At 58.2% G+C, this 10,045-nt stretch overlaps 1 protein-coding gene across 2 annotated transcripts in view; it reads right to left on the minus strand.

Moving 5' to 3' along the window:
• Window positions 1-9,556, minus strand: part of SEZ6L (seizure related 6 homolog like) — a 43,339-nt gene extending 33,783 nt beyond the window's left edge. For both annotated transcript variants that reach the window (XM_063172881.1, XM_063172880.1), the window contains exon 1: window positions 9,465-9,556. In XM_063172881.1, coding sequence (XP_063028951.1) covers window positions 9,465-9,534 — 70 coding nt within the window. In that variant the 5' untranslated portion in view covers window positions 9,535-9,556. The remainder of the gene's footprint in view (window positions 1-9,464) is intronic.
• Between the last annotated feature and the right edge of the window lie 489 nt (window positions 9,557-10,045).

A 10,045-nucleotide genomic window follows, 5' to 3' on the forward strand; every position in this document is an offset into this window, starting at 1 on the left:
GATTTTGGGAAGGAATTGTTCCCTGTGAGGGTGGTGAGGCCCTGGAAGTTGTGACTGTCTCGTCCCTGGAACTGCCCAAGGTCAGGTTGGACAGGGCTTGGAGCAACCTGGGACAGTGGAAGGTGTGGAATGAGATGAGTCCATGGCAGGGGGTGGACTGGATGAACTTTAAGACCCTTTCCAACCCAAACCGTTCCATGATTCCTTTCTGAGCTCTAGCAGAGCTGCCCAGAATACAGGGATGGGTCCAAGGGGGAGTAGAACCGGGTGATGCTGGGGAAGAACTGCAGGGCAGGCCCCTTCCCCTTTCCCTTCCCCTTCCCCTTCCCCTTCCCCAATTGCTGCAGATGAGCCCCGCTGTAGGAACGGAACCACCTTCAAATTCAGATCTTGCCAAAGACGTTTTTCGGCGGAAAAACTGAAAATCCCTTCCCACGGGGAGCAGCAAGGACTCTTGCTTTGCTGCACCCTTCCCTCCCTACCTTTCCTAATGAATTCCAAGAAAGCCTCAATGCATCCCTAAACGGGAACACAGCCTGTGTCCTTCACAGCCATCTCCACAACAAAGCCATCTCTGCCGCTGGCAGCCGCGGGAGCTGGAAACAAAAGCTGAAAAGGAGCCTTTCTACTTGTGATTAGAAAGCTTGAGAAGTTTGGCTTTTACTGGTTGTTGCCTCGCTGATTTCATCTCCGTGGCAGCTCGGAGCCCCTCGGGGGACAGCAGAGTATCCCCATCCCGCTGGGAGATGCAGGAATTGGGGGTTTCTGTGCCTTTAGGGTGCTGTGCTCGGTCCCTAAGGAAGGAGCAGCACCAGCAGGTGCCAGAGTTTGGTTTCCCCAAGAAAGGAGCACAGCACCAGCAGCATCGCTCTGTGCCTGATCCCTGCAACCAAATGGCCCCAAAAGTGGCAGTTCTTACCCCAAATCCATCCCCCAGCCACATCCATCCTGGAGGGGACGCTCACCCCCCACAGGACTACTCCAGCAGCAAGGGGTGCGGAGGGAGGAACAGTATGAAATTATTATTTTTCTTTTGTATTTTGTCTCTACAAAGGACTAGATGAGGAAGAGCGATTATCGGGGAGGTTTTCTTCGGGGGAAATTCTGGCACAAAGACAAACTGCAATATCTCAGCGCAGGCTGGGCTGGGCGCTGAGTCTTGGATAAAAATAAAGCAGGAGGCGGCAGCACCTTCCCGATGACATTAACTCCATTCATCTCCCGCCGCCGCCAGCGCGCTCAGGCATCGGGAGTTACGTTTTCCTCCACTATTTCTCAAATATATTTATGCTGGGAGATGTTTGTGGAGGTACAGCCTGTGCCTGGGGCAGAGGATTAATTCCAAACTGTCACCTCGCTTTTTCTGATGGGTTTGTAAATTCTGCTCCCGTTGATTTGCACTCGCAGTAAATTGATAAAATCCTCTTTCCGAAAGAAACCTAATTCACCATTTAGGGCTCACCAGGGTTTTAGACCTCATTGGCTCACACATTTATGTAAATATAGTGTCCAGCAGCAATTTAAAAACTGCTGCGTGGATAATGGGGATGGATAAGGAGTGAAGGGAGACACATTGTCTGGTGGGGGCTGTGTGCCCTGGAAAGGAGCCTTTCCTTGCCTTGAGGCTCCAGATTTTGGGATGGATTTGCTCTGGGTGGCTGCTTTGGGCAGCCTTCCTCCAGAATCTACACCAGAACAGATTAACCCTGACAGTGCTGGGAATAGTCTGAGCTCTCCGAGGATGCCATTGGATGCGTCCAAGAGGACTTTGCCAAGAAAAAAGGAGTTTGCCGCTTCTCCTGCAGTGGGCAGGGATGTGCTGGGAGCACTGGGAGCTCTCAGGGCTCATGCCAGAGTGGTCTGTCAGTTTAGGGAACTTGGTATCTTTGCAAATGGAAGTTCAGGACTGTCAGGAAAAGCCTGGTTTTTTTAACTGAAATCGCATTTAAATCAGCATCAGGAGATGCAAGCCCCGTTCCTGTGCAGCCCCATCAACATGGAGGAGATGCAGGGTGGCAGAGGGGACATCAACAGCCATGTCCTCAGCACTGTCCCCCAGCCACCACTCTGCCCGCGATGAAGCATCTCATCCACAAAATGTTGCCATGCTCCATTAATCCACCCAAAAAACGTCAGATGGAGATTCTCTCTTGAATTTTAAATATTTCCAGCCGTTCCGACTGGCTCGGAGGCTGCCCCGAAATGACCGCTTTCCAGAACGTTCCCTCACTTCCCCTTGCTGTTCCTGAGCCTCCTCCCTGCCGTCCCCATCCCCTGTGGCTCTTCCCTCGCCCTTGGGATGCAGCACATCCCTGAGTGACCCCGTTTGGTGTGGTCCCCCTGCAGTGCCACCCTCCCTGGGGTGCTGCTGGCCCCCTCAGCTGCTGCTTTTGGCACATCCCAGCCCGGTGTGCAAGACAGAGAGAGCCGGGGCCGAGAGTGAGGATCCTCCTTGCCGAGCAGATGACGCCGCTCTGGGATCCGTCCCACAGCTATCCCTTCTGTCGCGCTCGAGTTTTTTGGATACCTTTGCGTTTGGCACCAAATCTCCTTCCTAGACTGAAGCTTTGCACTTGGAATGGTGCCTTGGGAGCCGGGGCTGAGTGGCCAGGCTGCTCATCCCATCCCTTTCTGCACCGCCAGCAGCTTGCACCGAGCTTCCATCGAGTCTCCTTGCACCTTCCTGCTGCAGCCATCTGTCCTGGGGTGCCAGTGCCTTCTCCTCACCCCCATGGAGCAGGCACAGAGCCAGGCTCCTGCCCAGCCTCCTGGGCCCTCTGGGCGTTGGAAATTTACTGCAGTCCATGGGTTTCTGGGGCCAGGAAAAGGGAGAAAGTTCTGGACAAATCCGTGCTTGCCCCTGCTGGAGGCAGAGCTGGGGAGGCAGGCAGAGCCTCCTCTCTGTGCATCAGGAGAGCACCAGGCTCAGGCAGTGCTCAGGGCTGGTCAGCTGCTGCTTTGGCCTCCTCCCAGAGAAAGGAAAAGGAAGAAAAAGGAATAAAAGAGATGTCTGAGTCGGGGCCATGCCCTGGGAGCGGGGCCAGCTGCAGCTGCACCACTGGTGGGAGCTCCAGCAAGCAAAAAGATGGAAGAGAGGGGAAATCAGCTCCTCAGCACCCTGGGAACACCATCCTGCCCTGAGTGGGGACAGCCCTGAGCCACCATGGGACAGAGCACTGCAGCACAGGGTTCCCAACCCAGGAAAGCTGGATCCGGGTGCCCCTGCTCGCTCCCCAGGAGCAGAATCAGGGATCCAGCCCAGAATTTGGAGCTCAGTGCAGCTGTGGCAGTGTGGCACTCCCTCCCTGCAGCACCCTTCAAAGGGCTCCTCCTTATCTCACAGCAGTGACACCCAACAATGACACCAGGACAAGGAGTGGTGACTTCTTCACAATGCCAGAGGAAAGCTCCCCACCAGCCACAGCCTCCACTTGTACAGCTCCTGGTAGATCCTCCCTGACATCCCCTGGTTTCTGGGGCATCCTGGGGCTGACCCAGGCCATATGCACTGCTCAAGAATCCCCCAAACTCAGGGACCAGGGGTGTAGATCAAGGCAGAGATAACCAACACTTGCACTTGGTTCTGAGCCAGTGCCAGGGCTCTGCAGGGCACCCACAGCTCGTCCCTCTCTGGGGTGGAAGACGAGCATCCCCTGCTCCCAGCTTTGCCCTTCAGCCCCAGATTCCTGTTGGCTCCTCCAGCAACCCAGCTCATGGTTCTCCTCTGATTCTGGAAATCCTTGTGGCTGAAATCCTTACTGATGAAATCCAAGATGTAACAGAGCTGAGCAGCAGAGATTCATTTGTTTCCCATCTTCCCAACAGCACAGCTGACCCTGTGGATGTGCTGGGTTGACACTGGATGGATCCTGAGCGCCCACCAAAGAGACATTCCTCCATGAACTTCCCACCCTGAGTCCTTCCCGCAGGCTGAAGTCCTCCAAGGGCTTCTCCAGTGTGGGTCCATCCCATAGGGTCAGTCCTTCAGGAATAGGATGCTCCAGCCTGGATCTCTTCCACAGGATCATAAGTTTTGCCAGCAAACGTGCTCCAGTGTGGGTTCCTCTGTGCATGGACACACAAATCCTGCCAGGATCATGCTCCAGTGTGGGTTCCTCTTCATGGACACACAAATCCTGCCAGGATCATGCTCCAGTGTGGGTTCCTCTTCATGGACACACAAATCCTGCCAGGATCCTGCTCCAGTGTGGGTTCCTCTGTGCATGGACACACAAATCCTGCCAGAATCCTGCTCCAGTGTGGGTTCCTCTGTGCATGGACACACAAATCCTGCCAGGATCCTGCTCCAGTGTGGGTTCCTCTGCATGGACACACAAATCCTGCCAGGATCCTGCTCCAGTGTGGGTTCCTCTTCATGGACACACAAATCCTGCCAGGATCCTGCTCCAGTGTGGGTTCCTCTTCATGGACATACAAATCCTGCCAGGATCCTGCTCCAGTGTGGGTTCCTCTCTGCATGGACACACAAATCCTGCCAGGATCCTGCTCCAGTGTGGGTTCCTCTCTGCATGGACACACAAATCCTGCCAGGATCCTGCTCCAGTGTGGGTTCCTCTCTGCATGGACACACAAATCCTGCCAGGATCCTGCTCCAGTGTGGGTTCCTCTCTGCATGGACACACAAATCCTGCCAGGATCCTGCTCCAGTGTGGGTTCCTCTCTGCATGGACACACAAATCCTGCCAGGATCATGCTCCAGTGTGGGTTCCTCTCTGCATGGACACACAAATCTTGCCAGGATCATGCTCCAGCACGGGCTCCCCCATGGACTGCATGTGGATTTCTGCTGCCCTGTGGATCCCCATGGGCTGCAGGGGCACAGCTGCCTCACCCTGGGCTGCACCACGGGCACCTGCAGCACCTCCTCCTCCTCCTCCTTCACTGACCTTGGTGTCTGCAGGGCTGCTCCTCTGGCAGGCTCTCCCTCCTCTCTCTGGCTGCCTTTTGCATTGTGCAGGTATTTTTATCCGTGGCTAGAGCAGGATGTGCATGGAGCAGGATGTGGATAGAGCAGGGCCGGCCCCGTGGGACAGAGCGAGAACATCCTTAACAACTTGTCGGTTAACAAGCTGTGAAAGGAGACAGACAGCCAGGAGCTGGCAGGAATGAAGGACACCTTCCCCCTCTGAGCACCTCCTGCTGCAGAGCCCTTCTCCTGAGCTCCCTGCCACTGCAGGGACAGCAGCTGGGGCACCTGCACCAGGCAGATCTGCTCCCTGCACCCCATCAATCCGGCAGCACTCACTCGTGCAGCAGCAGGAAAAGCCATCTCGTGGAGCAGCTCCTTTTGGGAAGGGCTCTGGAAAGATGGGGAATACAGCTCTGAGCAGCAGCTGAAGGGCAGCAGGCCGAGCCAGAGTGATGCCAAACCTTCTCTCACCCCACCAGCCTTCCTCACTCTGCCTCTGCCCCCTGGTTTGTGCTGGCAGCGTTGGCTTTGGCCCCGCATTCTGCCCTCCATAAGGGGCCTGGCAGGTGCCGCCTTTGGTCCCCAGTGTGGCTCATCCTGGTGCTCATCCTGCTGAATCCCTGACAAGGCCAAAGGGCTGGGTGCTGTTGGGGTGCCACTGTCCCTTTATTCCTCCCCTGACAGGTACAAGCACATCCCCACCTCGCAGAGCACCCTGGCGAGCCAAGTGGTTAAAGACACACACAACTCTCAGCACCACATCCAGCAACTTCATAGCCCTGACAAGAGTGCAAATCCTTCCTGATGGACTGGAAAATTGGAAAGCCGGTGCTCACGCCGTGTTTCCTACAGACATCTCCGAGCTCCTGAAAGATGCACTCGGTGGCAGCCCCGGTTCCAGCCGTGTCGCTCACGTCATGCTAATTAAAACAGAGCCTGTGTTTTGTAACAGGATTTCCTTGGAGCCTATTTTACTGCTCAGTAACCACTTTCAAATATTTGAGGAAATAAAATCGCATCAAGTAAATAACTTTTGGATTGCTCACAGAAGGTTACTCTGGTTTGGGGTTTTTTTTTTGTTCCCAAAGCCCACTGGAAGCAGCTGCGCTCATCGCAGTGACAGAGGATGGAAAATACACAGATTTCTGAGGCTGCTTGTAGTCTACATCAAAAGCTGTGTGTTATTTAATCAGACAAAGCCTATTTCATTAAAAAAAAACACAACTGTCTGTACAAAATGGGATAACAAAGCATCCCAGCACTCGGCACTGACCTGGAATACCCAGGGAACATCTCTGCCTGCTGGCAGGATGGGCCACGCTCACACCATCCCATTTTGATGCCCACATCGCCTTTCCAGAAATGCCCTGGCACTCCTCTGCCTCATCCATCACTTATTACCCATTAACTTCCGAACCCAGCACCACCTGACTTGCAAGGGATGGATCACACACTTCCCTTTTTCCATGCTTTGCTATTCCAAGATCTCTGCTGCCGTTCTGGATGCCAAGGGAGCACATTCAGCTGACTCGGCGCAGCCTGGCTCCTCAGCCCTAAATCCTGCTCCCACATTCCTCAGTGAAGGAGAAGTTAAAAATGTACAGAAGGAAATGTCTGTGACACTGTGACATCCGCAAAGCTGCGCTTGAAATGGCATCTTTGTATATTCATAACGGCAAAAAATACCGGAGAAGCAGAGGGCTGAGAGAGACTAATTCCATTTACTCCCGATCCAGGCTCTCCTCGTCCTTTCTGCCAAGGAGGAGAGAAGGAAGAGGAGCCATTTGCCATGGCCTTTGATAGCTCTCCATCAGACAATCCCCATCGCTGTTATCTGCGCTGGCAGCCTGGCTCTGTGCTGTTATCTCGTTGCCCGGGGTGCTGCCGCGAGAGCTCACCGCGCACTTGTTGAGTTCACGCTCGCTTTTCCTTCCTGCCGGACACACCTGATCCTCTGGAAACACCCCCTGTGGTGCTGTGCTCGCCACAGAGCCAGGGGCATCTCTGTCCTTGCTCCTGGGCTGCGACAGCCACCCCAGGAGTGCCCCAATGCATCAAAGAAGAGAAGGAAGGGTGCAATTTTGGGGGTGCAGAGGAGCCTGAAGTTCAGCCCACCCCAGCTGCATTTCTGCTCCCAGCACTGCAGCCTCAGGCTGGTCTCATCACAGCCTGTATTGGATCCCCCAATTATATTTAGAAACCAAAATATTTATATTTTGGATCTCCCAGGGGTTCAACCGTGGCCCTGCCATCCCCAGAGCCTGCATGGGCAGCACGAGCAGCGCTGCCCTGTCTGCACTCAGCTGCCCACAAACCCCCACCATTACTCCTGGGTACAAACAGTTTGCCCCCTCCATCATTCCAGGATACAAACAATTTGCCCCCTACATCATGCCAGGGTACAAATAGTGTTTGCCCCCTGCATCATTCCAGGGTACAAACAGTTTGCCCCCTCCATCATTCCAGGGTACAAACAGATGCCCCTGTTGGTGCCCACGTTCTCAGGGTGCTGCTGCTCCAGCACAGGCTGCCCGGAGCCTCCTGGCACCAGTCCCTGTGCAGGGACGTGCCTCTGCTGCCTGCTCTGCGCCCGTGGGTGGGTGTGAGCGGATGCTGAGAGCAGAGGAGAGGCTGTCACACCTCCTCTCTGGTGATCTAAATGGCTTCACCAGTGCAGAGCACCCAAAGCCACCAGCCAAGCGCCCGATGGGTGCAAGTCATGTGAAGATGGTTTTTTTCTTGGATGCATGAACAGAAAGAGCAGCAGATGGAGCACAGCAATCTGTCTCAGCGGGGTCTGATCCTGCTTCTCCCCAGCTGGAGAACAGCAGGATTCTCTGCTCTGGGCCCTTGGCTGTCTGTCCCCCTCCACACAGATGGACAAGGCTCTCCCCAGGCACGGGCAGAGCTGCCACGTCGCCACGGGCTCCAGGCCGCGTAGGCAGGAGTTGGGATTTCACTGCAATAATTCACCAAACCTTGTAAAGGGTCAACAATTTATCAGCTCCCTCTCTCTGCCAAGGAAAGAGGAGTTCAGCACGCTGTGTTCTTCCACCATGAGATTTATGGCAGATTGTGCCAAATCCTGTTCCCGGGAGCTGGGCTGCCTGCTGATGCTCCCAGTGGGACTGGGGCAGCCCTCCTGGCTCTGCACACGAGGCACTGAGGGAGCTGAGAGCCCTCGCTGGGCCTGTGCTTGCTGGCTTTGCTTCCCAGGGAGCCCAGGATGGTTGCTGGTCTCACACAGAGCAGCCCAGAGCAGAGCTGGGTTTGTGTAACCCCCCAGAGGAACGTGCCTCCCTGTGTGTCCCCAGGCTGGAACAGGATGCCAGAACCGGCAGGGACTTCACATCTGATTCCTCCACAGGTTTGTGCACGTACACAGAGCACAAACCCATGCAGGTGAGCGAGAAATGCCACCCTCTACATCCATCTCTGTTCTGCTGCCCAGAAAGGGAGGATTCTGTAACACGGTCCCTGTCTGGAGAGCCGGGTTTCAGACGGAAAAGTCAAAGTCATTTAACGCAATCTGACCACGAGAGCAGGGACTGGAGAGGGCAGACAGCACCGCGCAGCACTCCTGACACCAGGAGCTGCTCGTGTTTGCTACAAACACCCTGCCAGCCCCGGAGGGCAGCCTCAGGCCCCAGCTCACTGCAGCGCCGGCACACACCGACCTCTCCCTTCTCCCACGAACAATCCACACTGGGAACCCCACCCAGACCCGGCTGCCTCTTCCTGGCATCCCAGCGCTGCCGAGGGGCTGGGCACAGGCGCCGCTTCAGTCGTCCCCAAGCCCCAGGCGAGTTTGCGGTGACTTTGCCAAGTCACCCGCGAGCGCATCCCGGAGTCCGTTCTTAGGTCTGGCACTGGGAGAGGGAGCGGGTCTGCGTGGGGACGGGGGACACGTGGGGCGAACAGAGAGCCCCTGGCTCAACACTCAGCCCCCACGGACACCCCCTGACCGAGACCGTGGGGCGGGAACACAGCGGGGACATAGGAGTGGAGACTAGAGGGACACGGAGGGCTGGGGACACACGGAGGGTTGGGGACACACGGAGGGCTGGGGACACACGGAGGGCTGGGGACACACGGAGGGCTGGGGACACGCGGAGGGCTGGGGACACACGGGGCTGCTCTCCCTGCGGGAGGGAGGGGAAGGGTCCGGCGCGGCTCCCGGGAGGCCGCGGCCCCCTGATCGCGCTCGGTTCCCGGTGCGGACGCGGCTCCCGGAGCGCTCCCGGCGGCGGGAGCTGTCCGCCCCGCGGTGCTGAGCCCCGCGCTCCGCCGGGCCCCGCTCCCGGCGCCGCTGCGCTTCTCCGCAATGCCAGAAGTTTCATCCCGGCCCGGGGAGCAGCGGGAGCGGGGGGCGCCCCATCGGGGGTGGCATCCAGCAGCCCTCCCCGCTCCCGCCGCCCCCTCCCCGGTCCCGGCAGCATCCCCCCGCGCCGGGCGGTGCCCCCTGCCCGGGCCGGGCGGCGCTGGGCCCCGGGCAGCCCCGGGGAGCCCCGCAGCCCCGCTCCGCCCCGCTTACCTGGCCGCGGGGCCGCGGGGGTGCCCAGCAGCAGCAGGGCGAGCAGGCACAGCCCGCGGGGCCCCGGCATCCTGCGGCGGGCGCGGCGGAGCCTCCGAGCCGAGCCGATGCGATCTGATCCGAGCCGAGCCGAGCCGAGCGGGGCCGGGCCGGGCGGGGGCGGGCGCTGCCGGCGGAGCGGAGCCGAGCGGAGCCGAGCGGAGCGGAGGGAGCGGGGGCGCGGCGGAGGGCGGACCGGAGCGGGGAGCGCGGGGAGCGCGGAGCGAGCGGCGGGGGAGGGCGCCGGCGGCCGCTCCGGCCCCCGCGCAGCGCCGAGAGCTCCGGCCCCGCCCGCGGCTCCCCCCGCTCGCCCCGGCCCCAGCGAGCAGCCCCGGTACGGCTCCCGCAGCAGCACCGCGGTTTTCTCCGTCCTCCTCGGCTTCTTCCCCCTCCACGAGTCCCGGTCCTCCCCCACTCTGGTCAGTGCTCCCACTGCAGGCCCCCCATCAGCCTGGCTCTTGTCCCATCTCACTGCCCCTTGTCTCCAAGCCCCCTACAGCATCCAAACCCCCCTCAGCACCCCAAGCCTTTCTCAATCCCTC

This window comes from Melospiza melodia, chromosome 20 (genome assembly GCF_035770615.1).
Source record: "Melospiza melodia melodia isolate bMelMel2 chromosome 20, bMelMel2.pri, whole genome shotgun sequence".
NCBI lineage: Eukaryota > Metazoa > Chordata > Aves > Passeriformes > Passerellidae > Melospiza > Melospiza melodia.